The following is a 24,694-nucleotide window of genomic DNA, read 5'->3' as shown; positions in this document are numbered from 1 at the left end:
GATATCATATTTCTTATCTACTAAATGGGTAGGGCGGGGTAGAAGAAGGGAGAGAATTTGGAGCTAAAAATAACAATAGATGTGTAATTTGGGGTAATAAAAGTGAGCCTCAGATTTCTCATCTGAAAAATGGGCATAATAGCTCTTCTACCTACCCTAAAGGTCTATTAGGAGGACTAATTTGAGATAATAGAAATGAAAATACTCTGTAACACATAAAACAGTAAGTCAAGTATATATATTATTTTCATTAGCGGTAAAAGTTTTCTTAGGTTGAGTTGCTGAAGTTTGTTTCTTGGTAAATGATTTTTTTATAAGGTGGACACAAATCTTAAAGAAAACATTTTATATTCTTTTTTATCACACAAAAGAAATGAAAACTGGGCTAATCACTTTTGGAAATAACTGTAAAGTTATCACTGCTCTTTTCTAGAAATTTGAGTATGATGCACAGGACTGAGTATATAAAATTTCAAAAGAGATTTCAGCACTTAAAATAATTATGGATAAAAATTTTATTGAAAAAGCAAAATGGAAGAAATTTTGTGATTCATCAAAGGGAAGAATTCAATAGCCTATTTTTGGAATCATTTGCTGCCCAAAATAAATTAAAACAGGAGTAAAGGTAATTTTACACACTATGGGGAAGAACAATTACAGCTTTGCTTAGAATACAAAATGCAGTAGGATCTGTGAAGCTACTAAGACACCTATGTCAGAGAGAGTCAGTACCTATTGACATGACACTTATTAAAAATATCTAAGATGAGAAGACATAGATATGACATTATTGTTGTTGTTGAGTCATTTCCGTCATGTCTGACTCTGTGATCTAATTTGTGGTTTTCTTGGAGAAGATACTGAAGTAGTTTGTCATTTCCTTCTCTAGCTCATTTTACAGGTGGGGAAACTGAGGCAAATAGGAGGATCCTAAAACTAGTTAATGTCTGAGACTAGATTTGAACTAAGGAAGATGAATCTTCCCAAATCCAGGCTCAGCACTCTATCCACTACATGACCTAGCTGCTTCTGGATTTGACATTACTAGATCAAATATAAAGTACTTTGCGAAACTTATATAAATGCTTTTCTTATTCTTATCAACAATTCCAAGTCTTAAATTGTTCAGATTATTTTTATATGTACTTTAAAATGTTTTTTTTTTCTTACCAAGAAGTTCCAGTTGGCATCAATTCTATTCACCATGCCTGAAAGGAACACACACAGGAAGAGGAGGGAAAAGAAAAAAGCTGTCACTGATACAAACATCACCCATCCTTGAAGCAGAGGTAGAGGTACATTGGAAGATGCTACCAAAATCCAGACAAGACCTCCAAATAGCTGCAAGGAAATAAAAGGAAATATTTTTAGGACAAAAGGTATTGCTAACACAAATCCTTTGGTAGTTAAGTGCCCTTTCACACATTTATATTTCCAGGGGTGTTAGAGCCAACTTCAGTTGGCTCTTGAGAACAAACTGTTTAATTTTCAATGTGTTTCATCATAATATAATGGGAGAGGGTCACTGGAAGAAAGGGACTAAACATTCATAAAAAGACTATGTGCCAAACGATACTGAGCATTTTACAAATATTATCTTGTTTTATCCTCACACAACTCTGGGAAGTAGATGCTATTATTATCCTAATTTTACAGTAGAGGAAACTGAGGCAAAAAAAGTCAAATATCTGGCCCATGGTCACCCAGTTAGTATCTGAAGTCATATTTAAAAAACTTCCTGACTCCAGGGCCAATATTCTATCTACTATTCCACTAACTGTATTACCTTACAAATTGGTAACTGCTACAATTGTTTTGTTGGTAATCTAGACATAAGGAAAAGATTGAGGAAATGTTGGTAATGCAAATTAAACTTAAAAGTATGCAATTAATTTTCCAAGAGCTTGTTGTTTAATTATTTAGTAGAACTTAGCTAGATAGATCCTCTTTAAGGAGTAAGGACTACATATTAAGATTTATACAAATTATTTTTCTGTACTGAGTATAGTGGCTTGCACATAGTACTTGTTTAATGAAGTGGTTTTTTTTTTGGATGAATGAGAGAGAGAGAGAGGCAAGATGCTGTTTATATAGTCAATATAGAGAATTAGCCTAAAATAACCACTTAAATATGTAGGTACCTAAAATTATAACAAATAGCTACAAAATAAAACACATTTCTCACATTTATTTTTGTTATTTTTCAGTTGTTTCGATCATGTTTGACTCTTCATGACCCTATTTGGGGTTTTCTTGGCAAAGATACTGGAGTGGTTTCCCATTTCCTTTTCCAGCTCATTGTACAAATGAGAAAACTGTGGCAAGCAAGGTTAAGTGATTTATCCAGGGTCACATAGCTAGTAAGTGTTTGAGGTCAGATTTGAACTTGGAAAGATGAGTCTTCCTGACTTTAGAGTTAGTACTGCATCCATTGTACCAATATGTCTATAATAATCTATTTTAATTATCTATGCAATAATATAAATATATTTGAACTATATATTATATGAGGAAACGGCACTCAAAATTAATTTAGAAAGAACAGTTAGCCTAGACTAAATGAACACAGAAGAAATCAATGCAAGACCTAACAAAGTGTTAGATGGATAATATTGTTTTAAAAACAGAATTTTAAATAGTTTTTGTTTTTATATCTTTTAGATTCTTCCCCTCTACTCTTCTCCTTTTCTGAGAGTTATTTATCTCTTATGTTTCAAGAATGGAATTTACTGATTCCAATTTATGATTCTGTATTAAATATTATATTCCTGGTTGTATTTTTGAAATAATGATAACAGCGATCATCTGGAATAGTTTTCTCTTTTAGGGGTCTTGAAAACTGATCCCTGAGAATAGCTGAACAAATTGCTCTGTATGAATATAATGAAATCTTACAGTGTTATAAGAAAAGATAAACAATGAAAAGACAAAAATCATGGCATTTTTTAAACCAAAAGGGAAAAAAAGAAGAGGAGAAATACATTGAAAATATATATTTGTGGACTTTGATCTCTGTAAAGGATCAGAGAGAAGTATTTTCAAATCTCTCCTTTGGGGTAAACTTATTTTTTATAATTTGACAGTGTTCAATTTTAATTGTTTTCAGGTGGTTGTTCTATCCATTTTCATTGTTGTAGTTACTGTATGTAGAACATGCTTTTTTGCCATTATCCCAATTTCCAAATTGGCAATCAAGTCTCCAGAGAACAGCTGCTACTTCTAGGAAGAGCCCTAAGGATTTGGGAATTACTTTCTATTACTATAGCTCCAAAACACTCACCACCAAAACATCACTCACGTGGTTTTCCCATGATTGTTGGCTGAGATCAAATAGCCAAACTTAGCTTTTAGAAAAAATTCTTTATTAAAACGGTATAATAACAACAGCTGGAATGAAACGTCTCCAAAAATATACGATACACTTTTTTTCCCACCAATGCTGGGACCATGGGAAAATGGACTCAAGTTTAGAATACACATTGGCAAAGGGGGGAAACTCCTAGCTGTTGGTTTCTCAAAGTCCATCTCTCTATTTAATAAGATACTCGTGAACTTTCCCTAAGGGGTGGTGTTTATGTCTGTTAGGTTTCTTCCTAGAGTCTTAGAGTTATCCTTCCTCATTGTATCTAGTTTATCATAAGTTCTCTATGTAGACATTGCCACCAGTCATTGCTATAATATTCAAGATTGCTACTCAGATGCCAATTAAAAAGTCCAAAGAGGGAGGAAACCCAAAGAACTCTCCTCTCCTGTCTTCCCCAAATAATTCCTTCTAGGATTTGACTAGAAATCTTCTACCATCCAAAAGCTCTATTTCAAATTAGCTTACTGTTTTTATATAAAACTACATGGAGAGATTCAGCAGACTTAAAATATACTTCCAATGAGACATTATTCCATGCCATCCAATGGCTTTTAAGTATTTCTAAATTGATCAAGGACTTTTGCACTTAGTCTAAAGCTTTTGATTGGGTCAAACAAGGCGAACCATCAACTGGTTAATGCCATTACTTTCAAGTATGGGTAAGATGATTGGTTGATTCACTGGACCAATCCATCTCTTATATGTATATTGTTTTGCTAGCTGTTTAGGTTGCATTGGTTCATGCAAGTCATTCATACCTTTCTCTATTATGTTTTCTTTTCTTATAACATTATTAGATTTTATTCAGATATAGCAATTTAATCATCTATTCTCAGGGATCCATTTTTAAGACCTCTAAAAAGAAGTTGGTTACAGCAACTGATGTCATTATTGCAAAAAGATTATTTGTAACAGATTAATTATTACAAATTTATTTTTAAAAAATTACAGAATAAAGAACTAGAAAAAAGCTCAGGGGTCTTCTATACATTTCTCAATTGCCTAGATTCTTTAGTTAAATATCGTATGAATAATGAGTTTCCTGATGGAAAGATGAGAAGATGAGACAGTAGATAAAGTCTTTATAAATTCCTCAGTTGAAACGAACTTTTAAAAACATATAATCCAACCTCCTCATATTTTTACAGATAAGGAAAAAAAAATCCAGAGAAGTGAGATGATATAAGATTCCATGCAGAAAGTTAATCAAGAAGCACTTAACTATGTGTCAGGCACCGTGCTAAGCACTAGAGACAAAAAGACAGAAACATACTGTTTTCACTTTCAAAGGAGCACACTTTTTAATGGTGAGTAAGACTAGTAAGTAGCAAATTTATGTTTCAAGTCAAAGGTCTTGACTTCAAATTTAGAATTACATCTACTACAACACTATGCTTTCATAAGGAATTTTGTACACATATTACTTCTTCATACACATCAATTGATTAAGGAGTATAGAACACACAAGATTCTGCTGTAACTCTGCTATTTATTGATTGCAATAAAACATATAACTCAGTAAGGGAAAACAGTCTTAAAGTTGTCAACAAGGTGTCTCTCTTGCATGTAATAAAATCATGCAAGACTCTTTGATAGTCACAAACACAGAAAGATTCCCCCCCCTCAAGAATCCTCTGAATACAATTATTAAGTAAGGCAGAACAAAGAGATATAGGCTTATTAAAGTGACTCTATCAACATGGTGAATGTCTTACACATAAGTTCAAATATAAGAGGACCTCAAAAAGATAACTCTCAAGATTCTCATAGATAGCATTGTACTGATGACACTAAGCCTCAGAAGCCTGGATCTTCTTTAATAAGTCACTCCAAAGAAACTAGTTTAACAACTGACATGAAAAAACTTAAGTGGGTAAAGAATAATATTTGCCTATATTATAATATATAATTGTATGGACAGCCTATTGAGTTAGTATATTATTATATTTACTTTCTCAGCAACTGCAGGTAGACAATGAATTGATTCCAAAAGTGAATAGGAAGAAAAGATATTACAGATGGAATTTCTGTCATTGGGCAATTCGTTTAGCAATTCTAAAGTCTGCTCTTTTCAAATGATAAACTTTTGAAAACCATTACTCTTGGGGGCAGCTAGGTGGCTCAGTGGAATGAGAGCCAGATCTAGAGGCAGAAGATTCTGGGTTTAAATTTGACCTCAGATACTCCCTAGCTATGTGACCCTGGACAAGTCACTTAGTTCCCCATTGCCTTGTTCTTACATAGTATTAATTCTAAGATGGAAGGTAAAAACAATAATAACAAAAAACCCAATTCTCTCCTGGTGACACAATATGGCTGTGGATCATGGACCATTAGAATCTCGGAAGAATCAGCCCTGAAAATGACCCAGTGGGCAATAAAATATGTATGGTGAGAATAAGTAGGCTGAAGCATATTACTTATGACTTGTAGGTAAAAGGTGGTATAAAATACACCCTCTAAATGTATGCTGTTATGATTTTTAGCACCTTCTTCCTGACTCCATTCTGCCATCTATTCACTAATTTAACAATTTATTTATTTATTTAAATATTTAGATTTATTACCTATAGTGTCTTCTATGCATAATGTTGGAGTTCCAGTGAGAAAAATGAAATATACTTCTCTCACTCCAAGTATTTTACTTTATATTTAAAATCTGCTCTTATTGATTCAAAAGAGAGGGGGAAGGGCATAGAAGACTGAAGGTGATTTAAATCTTTTAGCTTTATTCTAGGTGTTTTGATGGCCAAATAATTTATCACTTAGTAACCAACCAATAGATGATGAATATCTCCTTTCTTAGCTTAGTTGGCTGGTAGGCAGCAGATAGTCTGTAACCAGAAAAATACCTGGAATCCTTTCCCTTGGTATAACTTTAAAGAAGTCAGTGTCACCTGGACATCCCAATGAGACACCAGAGGAAGTGTTTGTCTGTGTGTGTGTGTGTGTGTGTGCATGTGCACATATGGAACATTTGGAGTCAAGTTGCTTTAAGTATCATAAAACCAACTTTAAAACTAAAATGAAGAGAAATCAATCTATCCTCATTTGAAAGGCAAAAAATGTTTAAAACAATCCTATTTAAGTGACTCATACGTTCCCTAAAAGCACATTTAATTTTTCCTACCACCTACCCTGGGATCCATAAGAGAGAAATTGAATGTGTTTCTAGTACAAAAGTACTGTGTACTTTGGGATGGCTTAACAAGAATTTTCTAGTGATTAAAAACATAACCCCCACACCACAACAGCACACTGAATCTGAAAATCATCTTGAAGTCCTACCTGCTCAAAATAGCTTTTTCAGTTAGGCTGAGGCCAGGCTTGAGAATAATTCCCATTTACTTATTTTATGAGTGCCACAAACAAGGCTGCTTCACTATTCACTTATTTAGGGCCACCTTTATAATCTCCGTTATATTTACCATATTATCTTCCAGATGCTCATCTCTGAAATTGACTTTTAATAAATAATATACACTTAGACTGGAACTTCTCCCTGATAAGCTCAGAACATGTTATGGTCATGAGCATAAGTATGACTGCAATATTTCCTGTTTAATTGGGATGGATCTAGTGGCACTTCTGTTTTCACAGGAAAAATAAAAAGAAAGATGAGAAGACAAAAGGCAGTCTTTTTCAAAGGCTCCCAAAGAGTGTCAGAAAAAGGAGAGAATACCAGGACAAGTGCAAAATAGATCTTTTCTCTTGGACCCTGAAACCTTTATTTGCCCATTTTGGGTGTATACTTCCCTCTCAATCTAAGCTGTCACTAGCATGTGTGAGAAAGATTTTAGGTAGGGGTTCTAAACTTTTTGTGTGTATCATAGACAGTACGATGTAGCTATAGACCTCTTTTCAGAATGTTTTAAGTGCAAAAATAAAATACATAGGATTACAAAGGGAAATGAAGGTTAGTGAATGGTTTAAGTTTTTTTTCCCACCTGAATTTCCTGTGAAATCTATCCACGTATAGATATTAGGAATCTAGTTGGGGGTGGGGGTGGTGCAGAAGTTAAGAACACTTGCTTGCCTTTTCTCTCACCTTATGATTAGATCTCTTATTTATAATTTCCAATGCCACATTGCATAATTATTCCGTAGTGTTAATGAGCAACAATTAAAATAATGCTTCCAGGTCTTTAAATGTAGAATTAACTCATAAGTAATAACAGAGTTCAGAATACTTTCCCTGGTGATACTAGTGAGATCTGCCATAGAGAGAACATGAAGTGATTGAGTTTCAATCCCCTTGGACCTGCCTTACTATGAGAAGGCCCAAATCCACAAGACCTAGAATCTAATCACTTTAGCTCTTGTAATATACAAACTGCCAGCAGAGCAGCTCAGAAACATGGCTATTGGTTTTCTCTAAAGAAAACTGACCTTTATAAGAAATAGGTTTCTTTCGGGACCCAACTTTAGTTTGTGGTGAAAGTTGTGCTTTCACTTAGGTGACTCAGGTTATAAAACTTTCACCAAGAAACTAATCTCATTTATGCATTTATAGACCCATGCAATTTTTATTGCACAATATTTTCTGCCTTTGTGCTATGGACAGGTCTTAGCATACTCAATAGGAGTGGCAAGAATGAGTTTTTTTTTTCTAAAGGAAACTCAGAAAGTGTTTGTTTACTAAGAACTAGCTCAGAATTTAAGACCTAGGGAAAAAACTAATTAATATTTATTTATTACAGGAGTAGAAAGATGGAAAAATATGCAGCATTGTGATACACATACATTATAGATCCAAGATGTCAGGAAATCTTGATTGAATTTTTAGATAATGTTTTCCTCCTCCATGGATTCCATACTTATCTCAAAGGAAGGACCCACATTCTTCCTTCCAAATCCTTTCTCAGATTCTATTCATTTCCTTATCAAATTTTTCTCTGAGTCCAGACTCTTTAGATTTATCTAATCATTTCCAATCAATGACTGGCAGACACAAGTAACATACATAATTAAGTCTTCCTTCTCCCTAATACTTCAGGGAAGCTTTAGTTTAGCACAGTTTAGGTGCCTCCTACATGGAGCCTTTCATAAAGTCTTTAGTTATTAGTATTCCTTTCTTGAAATTATACTGTATCTCTTTATATATACTTTATATTTGCTTACCTATAGACTTCTTGCATCCTTTCCAGCAGAATGTAAACTCATTGAGGGCAAAGAAATTCTTGTTTTAATTCAAGCACCTAACACATGTGTTACTCAAACAGTTTGACTAAATTGCTGATAAGTGGTCACCCACTTTTGATCAGCTCTGATAGGAAGCTTTTTTTTTTTACATCAATGGTAAAATGTATTCTCTGTAACTTCCATGAACAATGCCTCCATTAAGAGCTGATCATCTAAATCCTACCCAAATTAATCTACTTATTCAGTGCCATACCTATCAGACCACCAAAAAACTTTTTTTATAGAATTAGAAAAAATTATAACTAAGTTCATCTGGAAGAACAAAAGATCAAGAATATCGAGGGAAATAATGAAAAAAAAAATGTGAAGGATGGGGACCTAGCAGTATCAGATCTTAAACTGTACTACAAAGCAGTGGATCCAGAAGTCTCCATCTTTTCCCAGAAGTTATCTATAACAACATCAAAACAATATAGTAAGAGACAGAATGGTGGATCAATGGAATAAATTAGGGATAAATGAACTCAGCAATCTTGTGTTCAATAAACCCAAAGATTCCAGCTTTTGGGACAAGAACTCACTATTTGACAAAAACTGCTGGGAAAATTGGAATAGAGTATGGGAAAAATTAGGTTTAGATCAACATCTTACACTGTATACCGAGATAAATTCAAAAATGGGTAAATAATTTAAATAAAAAGGGTGAAATAATAAATAAATTAGGTGAACATAGAAGAGTATGCCTGTCAGATCTGTGGCAAAGGATGGAATTTAAGGCCAAGCAAGAGATAGAGAACATTATAAAATGTAAAATGAATGACTTTGATTATATTAATTAAATAGGTTTTTGTACAAACAAAACCAATGCAACCAAAATTAGAAGGAAAACAAACTGGGAGAACATTTTTATAATAAAACTCTCTGACAAAGGTTTAATTTCCCAAATATATAAGGAACTTAATCAAATTTATAAAAAAATAAAGCCATTCCCTAATCAACAAATGGGGACATGAACAGGCAGTTTTCACATGATGAAATCAAAACTATCATTAAGCACATGAAAAAGTGTTCTGAATCCTCTTGATTAAGAGAAATGCAAATTAAAACTACTCTAAGATATCACCTCACACCTAGTAGACTGGCTGAAATGGCAGCAAAGGAAAGTGATAAATGTTGGAGGGCATGTGGCAAAATTGGGACACTAATACACTGCTGGTAGTGTTGTGAATTAACCTTAACCTTTCTGGAGGGCAATTTGGAATTATGCTCAAAGGGATTTAAAAGAATGCCTGCTCTTTGATCCAGCCATACCACTGCTGGGTTTGTACCCCAAAGAGGAAATAAGGAAAAATTGTTGTACAAAAATATTTATAGTCAAGCTCTCTGTGGTGGCAAAAAATTGGAAAAATGAGGGGATGTCTATCATTTGGGGAATGGCTGAACAAATTGTGGTGTCTGATGGTGATGGAATACTATTGTGTTAAAAGGAATGATGAACTGGAGGGTTTCTATGTGAACAGGAAAGGCGTCCAGGAATTGATTCAGAGCAAAAGGAAAAGAACCAGAATATTGTACACAGAGACTGATACACTGTGGCACAATTGAATGTTATAGATTTTTCTGCTAGGAGCAATGTAATGATATAGGACAATCCAGAGGAAATTATGAGAAAGAACATTATCCACATCCAGAGAAAGAACTGTGAGAACAGAAATGCAGAAGAAAAACATGATTAGTCACATGATTTGATGGGGGATATGATTGGGAATTTTGACTTTAAATGATCACTCTATTGCAACTATTAATGATATGGAAATGGGTTTTGAACAATGATACATGTATAACCCAATGGAATAGTTTATCAGCTCCAGGAGGGAGGAGGGAAGAGGGGTGGGAAAAATCATGAATCATCTAACCATGGAAAAATAGTCTAAATAAATTAAAAAAATAGAAAAAAAGAGTTGATCATCTAGTTAAAACACACACACATGTACACCCTTACCGGCAGGCAGTACAATTTACAGATGAGTCCTGTCAAAAAAGTTTCTGTGGGAAAACGTATACCAGATTCTTCCACCTTAGTACTTAGGTTCCCATGAAAATTTAATCAATTCACATTTTCCTCACTGAAATACAGAACTATAGGTCCCATATACCATATATTAAAGTGATTACAGAAAAGTATCTTTAGTGTTCCAACTTAGAAGGCCAGCAATACATTTCCCCTGCTGCAACTGCATCATTAAAACCCCTAGTTCTAATCCATTGACAGTGCAATAGTCCAAAAAAAAAAAAAAAAAAAAAAAAAAAAAAAAAAAAAAAAAGCCTTCAGCAAAGTGAAGAATGCAAAGAAAGAATCTGAAGGGAAGGTTTGAGATGGTAGATCCTCTCACCACTATTAGTTCTGTGTAGCTCTTCATTTTGGTTTCCTTTTGAGGTTCCAGAATTTCACCTGCCTTCTTCCCTTTCTATGTTACCACCCATGGCTTTATACTAAGATTCTTCTCTGGCTCCTTGGGAATATAGTACAGCCTTTACCCTCCTGTCTCTGAAGCAAGTAAACACCTAATCTGAGTTTTTTAAAGGTTTTTGCTGATAATAATGGTAGACCCCTAAGGTGGGAGGTGGGGAACCTCAATCCTGTGTCCTTCTCATAGTTTTTAACTTAAATCTTACCTGGAAAGGCAAAGACTGATAAAAGGTAATGGCTTTGATGTGGGAAGAAGATTTATGTACATTTTAGGGGGAAAGATACCCATAAAATCTCACACTAACTGGGATAGAGCTCCAGGAGAACAGTTTGAGAAGGCAGGAGTGAAGTAATAAAAATGAATTATCTCAAGAAAAGAAGAAGCCATGGAATTTTGCCCTCTTATCTTCTCTGAACACTCCCCAACTTGCCACCATATAGATATCATGTGTCACAAACTGCACTGGGGAAAAGGGACTAGAATACATATATTAATATTAATACATATATACAGAGGATGAGTGGTATATTAATACCAGGCAACAGTGGGATCTGTAGCAATAAATGAAGAAGAATATCCCAAAGAAGAATAATGTGGGAGGAAGAGAGATTCTTGTGATAATCCAGTAATTTAATTTGGGAAAAGCATGGGTTCTAAAATTATAAGTCTTGCTTTTGAGTCACAGCTTCAAAATTCACTAGCTATATGACCCCAGGTAACCTCATTTAATCTTACTGGACTTTTGTTTCTTCACATGTAAAAGGAAGAAGCTGGGCTAGATGATTTTTGAGGTCCTGTCCAGCTCTACATCTATGATCTTATGAAGCTATGATTTATAAAATGCTGATACTCTGATATTACCTCTCACAGAGTTGTGTAAGTTCTTTGTAAACCTTAAAGTACTGTAGGTGAGTAAGCTATTAAATTAGTAAAGATGGCAAAAGAATAAATAGTTAATACTGAAAGGGTTGTGGAATAGCAGATACATTAAGACATTCTTGATGGATCTGTGAATTGGGCCAGCTATTCAAGAAAACTATGCCAAGAACATGGTTCAAATGCCCATACCCTCTGGCCAGAATATCCTGTTGCTAGGCTCATTGAGGAGTTCAAAAACATGAAGAATTGAGCACCCTAATATTTATAGCAATGATCTTTCTAATAGTAGACTATTAGCAACAAAATGTACATATTTTGGCAATGGCTAAATAAGTGAACTGAACATTATTATTCTATTGAAAGAAAATATGAATATGAAGAATTCCAAGAAACAGTAGTTTTACATGAATTGATGTTGAAGTGAAATAAGTAGAACCATGAAAACTAGATGGATAGGTATAGATAGATAGAGAGATGGATGAACAGATATGTAGATAAAAAGATGACAGCTAACATATATTTATATTTATATTATGATGAAAATAATATAAATGAAAACAACATAAAAATAAACAATGGATAATTAAAATGTCCAAGGTTGTTCCTCAAGAAGAGATGAAGAAATGTTCTTTCTTTTCTTTGCAAAAGTAGTGGACTATGGGTTATAGAACATTATGTATACCATCGGATTTGTTTAATATTTTAGTTTTGCTGATCTGTTTTCTCAGACACGGTTCATATCCTTCTTACCCTTCTATCCCTATTCCATCTCCTGCTGTCTCTTCTCACTAAAAAAATTATATTTTTAAATAAAAATATAAAATAAAATAAAAAATATATTGGATGGCTCTCAAGGAGGGAGAGAAGTGGGATATATTTGGAAAAGAAAGTGATATAAAAATAAAAGATCAATCAAAATTGTAAAAATTTTAAGGAGTTATCTTTTGTATGTAAAGGACAAATCTAACTTAGGCAAACAAGTTAGGACTTATCTCTATATAAAATTAAAACATTTAAAAAAGCAAACAAAAAAATAAATTTACCTTTTTGATATTGCACATTTCAATTCTTCATCGAGTTTGACTAAATATAGTTCAATTATCTGTACAGCTAAGAATATCCTTAAAATAGAAATCTCAAGTGGGAAATAAATGTCTAATCTTCACTTATGTTTATTATATTTATATTGATCAAAATAATTTTTGTTGGGGGACAAGTGCTTTAATTTACTTCCATTTATTGTTCAGTCATTTCACTCACATCCCATTTTTCTTGACCCATTTAGGGTTTCTTTGACAAAGACACTTGAGTAGTTTGCCATTTCTTTCTCTAGCTCATTTTTCAGATGAGGAAACTGAGGCAAAGAAAGCTAACTCTTTTGCTCTGGGTTACACAGCTAGTAAGTGTCTGAGACTGGATTTGAATTCAGGTCTTCCTGATTCCAGGTCCAGCACTCTATCCACTTTACCACCTATTTGCCCCAGTCTACTTCCATATCTTCTGTATATTGGCAAATATTTCTACTACTTAGGTTAAAATGTTCAATATGTATCAAGGTTTTATCAACAACTATGTACCTCATATTTCTGCATATATCCACTACCTTCTCCCCTTTTACTTATTCCAGTTTTCTAGAATTTGATCATCTTAGTTCAAGCTCAAAAAATGCTAGGAATTTGTCAAACAGTGAGATGATGAAGTCAAAGGTGTCAAAAATTCTAGGTTATAAACTAGATCCATTCTACCACCAATTAGCTGAGCTCATAGTCAAGTCACTTTGTGTCTCTGGTCCGTTTGGATCTTGGATTTCTGATGTTAAATAAGAGACCTGTATTTGATCATCTCTAAGCTCATTCCTCCCTATAACATTCTATCATTCTTGAAAATGGACTAGATTTTAGAATAATGTGAGAAAGATTCTGACTAAATAATATGTACTGAGTAGAAAATAACCTTACAATTGGTAAGAACTATGGTGGTTATCTGTTTCTAAAGGGCAGTCATTTATTTTTTTCATGCCTCCACAGAACTATCAGTTTGCCTTCCAATGTTCTTAATCAAACAAAATTTATAAAGCATTATATATGATTGTATTAGTTACTAACATGATATGGTTTTTGCCCTTCATCATTACATATATGTGAGTGTATGTATATATATATATGTACATATATAAATATATGTCTAAATATTGAATGTTAAATTATTTTACATGTAATTGGGGAAAAATAAATATTATTTTAAAACATATGCATGTGCCCAAATAGGCTCTAAAGGCAATGCAATGACCCAGAACAATTCTGAGGGATTTATGGAAAAGAATGCTACCCACATTCAGAGGAAGAACTACAGGAGTGGAAACACAGAAGAAAAACAACTGCTTGAACACATGGGTTGGGGTGGACATGATTGGGGATGTCTCGAAACAACCATACCAATGCAATTATCAATAATATAGAAATAGATCTTGATAGATGCCACATGTTAAAACCAGTAGAAATGTGTGTTAGCTATGGGGGGATTTGGGAGGGTTGATGGGAAAGTAAGAACATGAATCATGTAACCATGGAAAATTTTTCTAAAAATTTTAATTTTAATTTAAATTTTAATTTAAAAAAAAAAAAGAAATGAGTAGAACCAGGAGAACATTGTACTCAGCTAGATAAATTAAGAAGAGCTCTTCCCCTCCTTCATTCCTACCATCACTTTTCTTTCATATTCACTCTCTCCTCAAATATATGCTCCTTTCTCTATTACCTACAAATATGACCAGGCTCACCTTGATTCTTAAAGCACTTCATTCCACCTCTACCCCCAAAGCTATTGTTTTATGTCTTTTTTCTCAGAGTCAAACTCCTAGAAATGGTATTTCTCATTTTCTAATCCCTTTTAAAACAATTTAAAAACAATTTGATTCTACCACTCAACTGAAGATTTCCAAAGAACCCTTACATATTAAATATAATGGCTTTTTCTCACTTTTTGTTCGATTTGACTATTATGAACTTTTAAAAACTACTGGACCCCCCTCCATTTTCCTCATGAACATTCTCTTTTTTTTCTTGGATTCCAGGATATTACTCTCTATTCTCATCCTACATGTGAATGTGCTCTTCCTCAAGCTCTTTTGCTAGATCATAATTCCTCTTCTATCCATGAAGTATAGGCGAATTATCAGGGTTCTATCCTGGATCTTCTCTTTACACTTTTTCTCTTGGTGATCTCAGCTCGCATGGGTTCAGTCATCAGGTCTAAGTGGATAACTCCCACATCAATAAACTCAGCCATTATCTGTTTCCCAAATTCCAATCCCACATCACCATCTGCCTAGTAGATGCTTCTTTGTGGGAGTCTCATAGGCATCACAAATTAACTATGTTCAAACTAGGCCTTTCCACTCTTCTCCATTTTGATTGATTGTACAACCATTTTTTTCAGTCCCATAGGTTCACAACCACTGAATCACCTTAGTTCTTTCCTTTCTTTCAATCAGTTGCCAAATTATTTAGCTCTACCTCCACAACATTTTTTGTATCTACCTTCTTGTTTCTACTCACACTTCTAGTTAAGGCTCCCATCACCTCTCACCTGCATTATTAAAATAGCCTTAAAATTAGTCTCCCTATATCCAGGCTTTCCTCTCTCTAATTCATCCTCCACATAGCTATGAAATTGATATTCCTAAAGCATAAGTTTTACCAAGCCAGTCCCCTATTCACTGAGCTCTAGTAGCTCCCTGTTGCCTTTAGGCTTGTATATAAGCTCTGGTATTTGGTGTTTAAAGCCCTTCACAAGCAGAACCCAACTTCTCTCTCCAGATTGTTTTCAGATTACTCTGCCTATCCATCCTCTCTTTCAGTCAATGTGGCCTATTAGCTCTGCACACATTCTGACTTCTACCTCAATGCCTTTGAATGTGTTATCCCAAATGCTAGGAACATTCCCTCTCCTTACATTTGTTTCCTGGAATTCCTCGGTATTTTCAAGATTAATTTTTAGTTTCTGCCTTTTAACGGGAGACTTTCATGATGTCTCTAGATGTTTGTCTCTTCTCACCTCAATAATTACTTTTCATCTATTTTCATTTACTTGTGAACATAATGTTTCCTCCGAAGGACTGCAACTATTTCAAGCCTTGCACATGCAAGGTGTTTAATAAATGCTTGCTGAATTGAAGACTTTTAGTGCTGATGAACTCACTACCTACATATGAAGCCCATTTCAAGGTATGCTGTAGGATATTAAATCTATTTAACATGGGAAGCATGTTGGAGTAACTTTCAAGACTGAACACTTAGCCTATAATCAGGACTACAAATAAAAGACACATTTTGTTGGCCATAATATTACTACATCTATCCCAAAGCCCACAAATATCAATATTGCTTTCCTTAACTTAAGAACCCTCATTTTCTCACTTTTAAATCAATTAGGGGAAATTCAGCAGAATTTTAAATTTTCTTAAATTGCATAACAAATATGCTAGACTTAACCAAAAACATGTAATTGTCCTTCTCTACTAGATGGCATTAGAAATGACAGACATTTCACAGAGATTCAGGATTGTACATTAATGGGTTTGTATCATTTTTTAATATAGAGATGGAAAATATAAAACATTAAAATCTCTAGAGATGACAGGATTTAGAGCTGGAGAGAATCTTAGAAATAATTTAATTTACTCCCTCATTTCAAAGATAAGAACACTGAAGTCCAAACTTATAATTTAAATGACTTGTCCCCAAGGAAATATATTCAGTAGATAGCAACATTACATTTCCAATTTAAGTTTCCTTAACTGCAAACCTGGTACTCTTTCTACTCATGTAAAATTTGTCAGGTATTTTTCCTGAATGCTTCAGCTACTTTCTTACAAGGTTATCAAACACCAGCCCATACCAGTCTCCTTTTACCTCTGGCTTTAATCTTGTACATATTGGTATTCAAATATTAAATTGATGCTAATCAAGACCTTTTCCTTCCAGGAACTTACTCAGGAAATGTGACACTCATAGTCATACCTTCTCAAGTAAGATTTCCAACCAATGATGAAGAGACTAAGAATCACAAAGCTAATATTTTTGGTCACAAGGTCAAGCTCCCAAAGTGGCAGATGTAAGCAAAAGCCAAAGTATATTCTTCATCTCTACATGTATGGAACATATTTGCCAGTTAATCCATAATCAAGATTATAGGCATGAATGTATTCTTTATATTATAGAATGTTACTGATCCATTTTGTTCTGTTTCTTAAAAGTGCTGATGGATTTGTTACATGTTTTCTTTACATCTATTCCCCTCATGGAACAATGCTAGATATGAGAGGGACAGTTAGCTGTGGTTATGACCATAGAATCATTCTTTGAGTGAAATTAGGTTCTGTTTAATTCAAATCTACGATTTTGGTCCCATTCCATCAACAAAATATAAGAAGAGCATTGAGTTTAGAATGAGAAAATGAGATAGAATCTTGCCTCTGCAAGATACACAGTGACCCCAGCTAAGTTACTTGATGTTTATGAGACTTAATTTTCTTATGTCCATAAGGAGGGTATTAGGAGGATCTCCCAAAGGTGCCTTTCAACTTTAAAGTTCTGCAATTCCTAGTTGACTTTACCATAGTACTAATGATCTCAGACATATTTTTTCAGTTTGGGATTTAGGTAGGACAATAAAATTGAGATCCTAATAAAGTTGTGTCCCTGAATTGCAGAAAAATGGAAAGTAAGGAAAAGCATGTACTTGACCAGGAAAGAGTAATCGGTGACCTTTAAACATTTTTTATGCAATCAGAGGACAGGTACACAGAATGATCTTAATAAATGCTTGATGAATTGAATTTAAAACAAACAACAAGGAATACATGCAATTTAGGATATCCAATAAATATGGTCATGTATGAGGGAGGTAGCAAAATAGAGTGCAGCTTGAAAAGTAAGGTGGGTGACAATGATCAAAATAAAATGTGTTGTTTTTTTCTTTTTCTTTTTACATGTAAAGGAAGGCCTGAGGCTAAGTGGGAAAGCCAGAGAAGAATGAGGAAAGAGGAAGGAGGTCTATGAGAGAGAAGGGAAAAGTTCACAAAAATAAACATAAAGTCAAGGCCCCTCCTGAGCTGGAAAGGGATAAGACCTTAAACAAGGGAAGAGTTATATACTTTTTAAGAGATGAACATATCGATCTTTTCTTATGACCTGAAGAGTGAATAAAAGAGGGAAGTGCTGGCTAGGGATGAAAAACAATTTCTCTTTTTGTCAATAATAGCTCTTTCATAGACTTGATACATTATCTTTCTGTGTCTTCAGACTAATCATTCAGAACATTTTTTAAAAATATTCCACCTAAGTGTTACTTTACAAAATTTCCCTTGCTTATAGGCCCACATCAAAACCAGTCCTATCTTTCTCTCCATTAATCTTACATGGATTCCCAAAACCAGTCATCACTCAGTTCACTTTCAGGTGCTTCTGATCTGGGCTCAAATTCAAAATTTACTCTTTCAGCCTTCCTTGCAGTATCTTATTACTGATACTGGTAGCCTGTAGTTTAATTGAGTCTCCACTCAGATTTAAATCTGAGCTAAACTTGACTGGAGATGCCTTGGCAATGGTGGCCTAATAAGGCAGAATACCAAATGCTCCAGATCCAGCTCACATCACAAAATAGAAACAGAAGCACCTAGATTCAGGTTATGCAAACTCTAAAGAGGAGGGGGTGAGGAGAAAAGCCCAAGCAAACCAACGAACGTACAGAAAATAAATTTGTATCTGGAATTCATTCCTTTATTTGTCATTCTCAGGGCATGATGCAACATAAAGTTGCCTAATTTTTATTTGCATTTTTTTTCTAGTCTGTGATAAAATTCTCCAACCCATATAAATCCCATTAAAAAAAGAGTAATTCCCCACCCTAAGAAATTTGGGCGACAGTTTAGGTGACAAAGTCTGGCCAGAGGTGACCCCACCCACACCTGCAAGAGTCATACTCATAAAAGACTGTATGTTTTGGAGGGGAGTGAAGGAGAGGAAAGAAGGCAGTGCCAGAGTTACATTTTTACCCTCCTCCCAGATTTCTCACACCCGCCTGTTTTGGAAACTGCCAAAAATCCTAAATGTAGCTTGGGAGCCTCTCCTCATGGCAAAGTGTGGTGTGTGGTGAGTCTGTGTTCTGTGTGTTGTGAGGAGGCCTGGCATAAATTCATACTCTCATACTGGGATTTTCCCTTCTGCCTTCCGCCTTGAACTCTCCCTGACAACCCTTCCTTCCAGTCCCTAAGTGGGAGCCTAAGGGTGCGAACCTTCTCCTTTACCTACTCACTGGAGCAGCTATACCTTTTCCCAGCCTACAAAATGGCAGGTTAGCAACAGGCTAGGCTGACAGCGCTTCGCTCTGCTCTAGGTTCTAGTAGCACTCCTGGCATGGCCCTTCTCCAGGAGCTCCAGCCACTTAATTTCTAACCAAAGGGGAGCAGCCCCTTCCCCCTCTTAGACGCCGACCATTCTCTAGTTCGGTTTTTCCCCTTTAACATCGGTCTTAAGCAACAGGCAGAGATTATCCAAACACTGAAACGCAGAGCTAGGTAGCCAATGTAACAGGTGCCAGGGCAAGCAGGGGACCAGGCCACGCCGGGTGGGCTCCACCAGGTTGGCGGCGGCGTGGAGTGGGAGAGAGGTTGAGGGTGGAGGAAAAGAAAAGGGGTAAGCAAAGGCATTTTGGGGATGGGGGTGAGGGCGGAGGGCGAACGGAAGAGAAGGGCACCGGGAGTGTGTTACAGAGTCTAGTATGGATAACCCGTTTTCCCTTTGCGACCCTGGTCTCCAGGTCCCCGCATTCACCGATCCTCTCCCCTACTCGCTCTCCTGCCCGCCTTCCCCGCTGTCCACTTACAATCTCCAGGCAGACGAAGGCTCCCGAGTAGGTACGGAGGATATCAGGTCCCACGGGTAGGGTGACCCTGGGTGCCGGGAAGGACACAGCAGGGTTGGGGGTCGATGGGATTGGCGCTCCGCCGGCCGACATGCTGCTGCTGCTACTGCTGCTGCCCCTGCTGGATGTGCAAAGGCTGAGCGAAGCCCGCCTCCAAGGCTGCCAGTGCCGCCACCGCTCAGGCTGGCGTAGGGATTGCTGCTGCCGCGCGCGGTCCCGGGCGCGCCAGGAAGGGAAAGGAAAGGAAAGGGAAGGAAAGGAAGGGAGTGGGGAGACGCGTCTGAGTGACAGAGGCGCTTCACTTGGGGCCGGCGGGGGCGGCTCGCGCCTGGTCACGTGGGCCCAGGTGAGCCCCGATCCCCCAGGGCGTTCTCTTCGCGTCACGTGTGCTCAGGGCTGGCACAGGTGCCACTGCCCAGGCCCTGCTAATGCAGAGCCTACTGTTGGCTGTCCCTCCTTTCCACCCGCATTTCTCCCTCCCGGGCCCTGGGTAACCAGGGAGCGACTGTGTCACCAGGTCTTTCACCTTCCTCCCACCAAAGATCAAGGGGAAGTCCACTAAACCTATTAGCTCTCACTTTCTTTTTCTTTCTCCCACCCCCTTCCCACTTCCTTTCTGTCAACTCTTTGACCCAGTTTTAGTAGTTTGATGCCAAACAAGAGACTCACTACCTGCCAAGGTGACCTAGGAAGTAAAATCACAAACTACCTCCAAAAGACTGGATTATTTTTAGGAGATGGTGGGAAGAGGTTAAGTGGATTTTCTAATTTTAACTTTTTTTGTGAAATCACTTCTCTCTTTTATAGTAAAAGAAATTATTTTGCAGTGATAGCCAGGCATATGTCCCTTTGTTCTTGAAAACAGCTGCCTAAAAAGTATTCTTCCCTTTATTCGGTGTTGTTTATACTTTATTAAGGGGTTCTTAACCTGGGGATTCACAAATTTGTCAAAAAATGATAACTTTCAAAGTAATTAGCTTCCTTTTTAATATTATGTATTTACTTTTATGCATTTCAACATATTCCTAGAACACATCAGGGTCTTCATAGGATTGCCAAAGAGATCCAATGAAACAAACTTAAGAACTACTACATTAGAAACCTGAAGGTGGAGACTCTTCTAGATAGGACCTCTGTCCCTGCCACATTGTTCCCAAGTTTTGTCCTGGACAGGTTTTTTTTTTAAAGGGGAAAAGAAGTGGCCCTAGAATCTCCTCCCCAAATGTCCCCTGAGGGTGGTGTTACCCAATGTTCTTAAAACAAATAAAAATGACCAGATTAATACCAGAAAGGTAGACTTCTAGTTAAACCTTGATCTTATTTTTAGTCACTAACTCCATTAGACCAGCAGGAAGTAAGTTTGGGTTTATATTCTGAAAAGCTGGCATAGAGTCAACAATTTTAATAAGTGAAATTGTTAGGTGTGGCAGCAACCAGGACATAATGACAAAACTGGGTGTAGATGAAACTCTTTGTGACTACCTCTGATCTTCACACCCAGGGAATCCATTTCTTTGCTAACAGGTGATTTTTTTTCCTTTGAAAATTTACAGGTGTCCTGTATTTGAACAAAATAGTTTGTAATTGATATGTGCTTTCAAATGGGTCATTTGGGTGTTTTTAGATCTAATTTCTTTACTTTCTAAAGATGAAGCAATTGAAATACACTTTCATTAGTGAGTTAGAGAGCAGAAGGACATTGTCAAACAATTTACTCTATAGACAGAAAACTTAGGTATTAAGAGTTTTAAGGGACCCTTCTAGAGGATACTTGAAGAAATGTCACCCCTATAAAACTCACAGGTGCCTGAATATCTTTCATGAACTCATTATCTTTCCAAACATCCCATTTAATTTTTGTACCTTTTCCCTGTCCTGACATTCAGCTCAAATCTACTTTTGTTGAAACTTCTCTTTGCTTCTACTCTTCCTTCTAGTTTTGAGAGGTTCATGTTGACAGAGTAAAAGGGGAAGGTAGTCATGAAGTGTTATACTCTACACATGGATGGCAGTTATGGAAGGAGAATAAATGGCAGTGGGGAGCAGCATAGGTACATGGAACTTATCCTAGATATATCTTCTTTGTGATTCTTAGTTGTGGTCTCCCCAGTGTGAGCTCCTTAAGAGCTAGGATTGATTTTGTTTTGTTTTGTTTTGTTTTGTTTAACGTAGTGCTAACTATTAGTAGGTAATTGCCAACAATGAATTGTTTTTCGGAAGTGGCATTAAAAAAATCTTCCAGAAGGAAATACATTAACAGAAAATGAGGGAAAATTGTCATGTTGCAAGAACAAAAATGACAGATGAGTCAAGGTATTGTATAGGAACCTCATGGAATGTTAAAAAAAAATCAACTAAAGAGAGGTCTCTAATATATTGAATAGATATTCTGTGGAGTTTTATGGGAGAGCATGTAAGTTGCAATTTGTCCTGTCATAAAGATGTACTTATACCAGTGAGATCCAAGAGCATTGAAATATTGAATTCCTTATTGCCATATCTCTGCCCCCTCAAACTTTTTTTTAAAACATCCCATCTTCTGAGTCTCCTTACATGAAACATACTACTCTCTCATCAAAAAACCTTCTTTACTAAAAAAAGTAAAGTCATCCTTCCTCCTTGCTTTATACTTCAAAACCATTTCTATGGCATTGATGTTTTTAGCCTTTCTTCATTTTTGAAGAAGAAACCCTTCTCCCACCGTAAAGACCACTCTCTCTTTGCCCTTGAACTTATATAATACCAATCTCCTCTAGGATTTTGAATCTTCCATTTCTTCTTTTTCTCATTTTTAATCTCTTATAAGTTGGCTCTATAACTGTTGCCTTCCAATACATAAAAGTATCCCACAACTTTAAAAAACATTTGACTCTGCCAACTTCATCCCAAACTCTTGTCCAATTCTTTTTCCTTTCAGAACCAAATATTTTAAAGAAAATCATTTTGTACTTGTTTTCACAACTTGTGTCATTATAATGTTGCAACTCTGAACATTAGTTAACTAAAACTTCTCTCTCCAAGGCTATTAATGTTTCTCTTTAATAAATCAAATAGACTTTCCTCAGTCTTCATTAAAAGTTGAAACCTTCATTTTAGCATTTGATATTCTTGACCATTTCCATCTGCTAGACCCTTTCCTGGTTCTCCTATATGTATGATTGCCCTTCCTAGTCTCCTTTGCTGGATCATCCTCCGTTTCCCTGCCATTGAAAATATTTTCAAAGGTTATCCTGAGCACACTTCTCTTTTTGAATATTATTCCTCTTGGTAATCTCATCTCATCTCATCTCATCTCATCATTCCAGTGGGTTCAATTATATGCAAACAAATGATTCTCAAATCTAGATGTCCAACACATATCTTTCCTCGATTATAATCATACATCAGCACTGCTTGATAAATGTATTCTACCTTTCATAGAAATACTGGAATTTAAGAATATGTCAAATGACCAAGTTTTATCAACTGACACAATACATTTTCTTTTATCTATTGAGCAAAGAAAACAGAGATAGGATGAAAATATTTATTTTGAAGTAAAGTTACAATATTTTTTTGGTCTAAGTTTAGTCCTTTTAGTGTTAAATCCCCAACTTAGCATATATAAGATGGAAATGACTTTCTTTTCCCAGTAAACTTGACCCTCCATAAATTCTCCCGATTTCTATTGAGAGCAATATCCTTTTTTCTTGCATAAATTTCAACAACTTCAGTCACTGATTTGTCTCTCTACTTAACTTTCTCTCTCCTAATCAATCATTTGCCAGACTTGTCAAGTCTACAGAAATAAGGTCTCTTGCTTCACTGTTTTCCTCCTTTCCATTCACATTTCTGTTGCCCTATTTCAAGCCTGCATCATCTATTAATTCCCCTATTGCAATAGCTGGCTATAATTTAACCTCATTTCCATCCTCCAAACAGCTGCTAAAATAATCTTCCTAAAACACAGGTCCAAACAACTGTCTTTCCTGTTCAATAATTTTCAGATATTCATCTTTAGTACAAAACACAAACTGCTTCATTATGCTCTAATTTAATTTGTCCACAATCTAGTTTTAACTTACCTTTCCAAATTTCTTCATTTCATTTTTCTTCATGGAATCTATGTTCTTACAGACAATTTCCTTGAACTTAATATTCCAGCTCTTGATTCTGCCTTTTCATAGGCTATAGACCCTGGCAGGAATTCCTTCCTTCCTCATCTATGCTTCTCAGAATTCTCATCAACTTAATACTCAAGTACTATCTGCCATGACAAGTTCTTCCTTCCCCTCTCTCATTGATTAATGCTCTCTACCTCCTCAAATTACATTATTTTTTAAAATCTGGGACCATATTGTTTCCCCCAGTAGACTAACTTCCTTGATGCCAACTTCTGTTTTGTTTGTGACTTTGTATTCTTACTGACTAGTACAGTGTTTTGAACATAAAAGGAATTTAAAATATGTTTGTTTAATTTCAATATGACCATTTGTTCCTTTTAACCTCTGCCAAGCTTTTATTTATCCTTCTTTAATTTTCCCTTCATAACTCAGCCCATTTTTCCAACTCTTAAGATATCTTTGCATCAATATTCTGTCATCTCAACTGTTGGTCATCCATAAATGTAATAACTATAATATTTAACTCCTGATCCAAGTTGCTAACAAAATCTTAAACAGAACAGGGCTAAGGATTAAGTCTATTAGAAATAGTCTATTTCTATAGGTTGACATCAAATCATTAATGTTCTTGTACTTGATATATAGATTTGATATTCTGAACCACCTAACATAAACCAGAGCAAAGTTTTCCATATTATTCTCAGGGATGCTATGAAAAGTTTTCATGTGCCTTGTTGACATCTAGATAGTTTGGGTACACTCACTGAATCTCTTTCCTTGAGGTCCTTAAAAATATAATGGTATCCCAT

General features: G+C 35.7%; 1 protein-coding gene across 1 annotated transcript in view; it reads right to left on the bottom strand.

Annotated features, from left to right (window-relative positions):
- MAL2 (mal, T cell differentiation protein 2) overlaps positions 1 to 19,875 on the bottom strand; it is a 29,947-nt gene extending 10,072 nt beyond the window's left edge. Inside the window, exons 1-2 of the mRNA XM_044658271.1 lie at positions 19,744 to 19,875; positions 1,171 to 1,341 (exon numbers count right to left, since the gene is read on the bottom strand). Coding sequence (XP_044514206.1) covers positions 1,171 to 1,341; positions 19,744 to 19,875 — 303 coding nt within the window. The remainder of the gene's footprint in view (positions 1 to 1,170; positions 1,342 to 19,743) is intronic.
- Between the last annotated feature and the right edge of the window lie 4,819 nt (positions 19,876 to 24,694).

The sequence above is a fragment of the Gracilinanus agilis genome, chromosome 1 (genome assembly GCF_016433145.1).
Source record: "Gracilinanus agilis isolate LMUSP501 chromosome 1, AgileGrace, whole genome shotgun sequence".
NCBI lineage: Eukaryota > Metazoa > Chordata > Mammalia > Didelphimorphia > Didelphidae > Gracilinanus > Gracilinanus agilis.
Note: the sequence above shows the minus strand (reverse complement) of the source record. Positions and strands in the feature narration are given on the sequence as shown.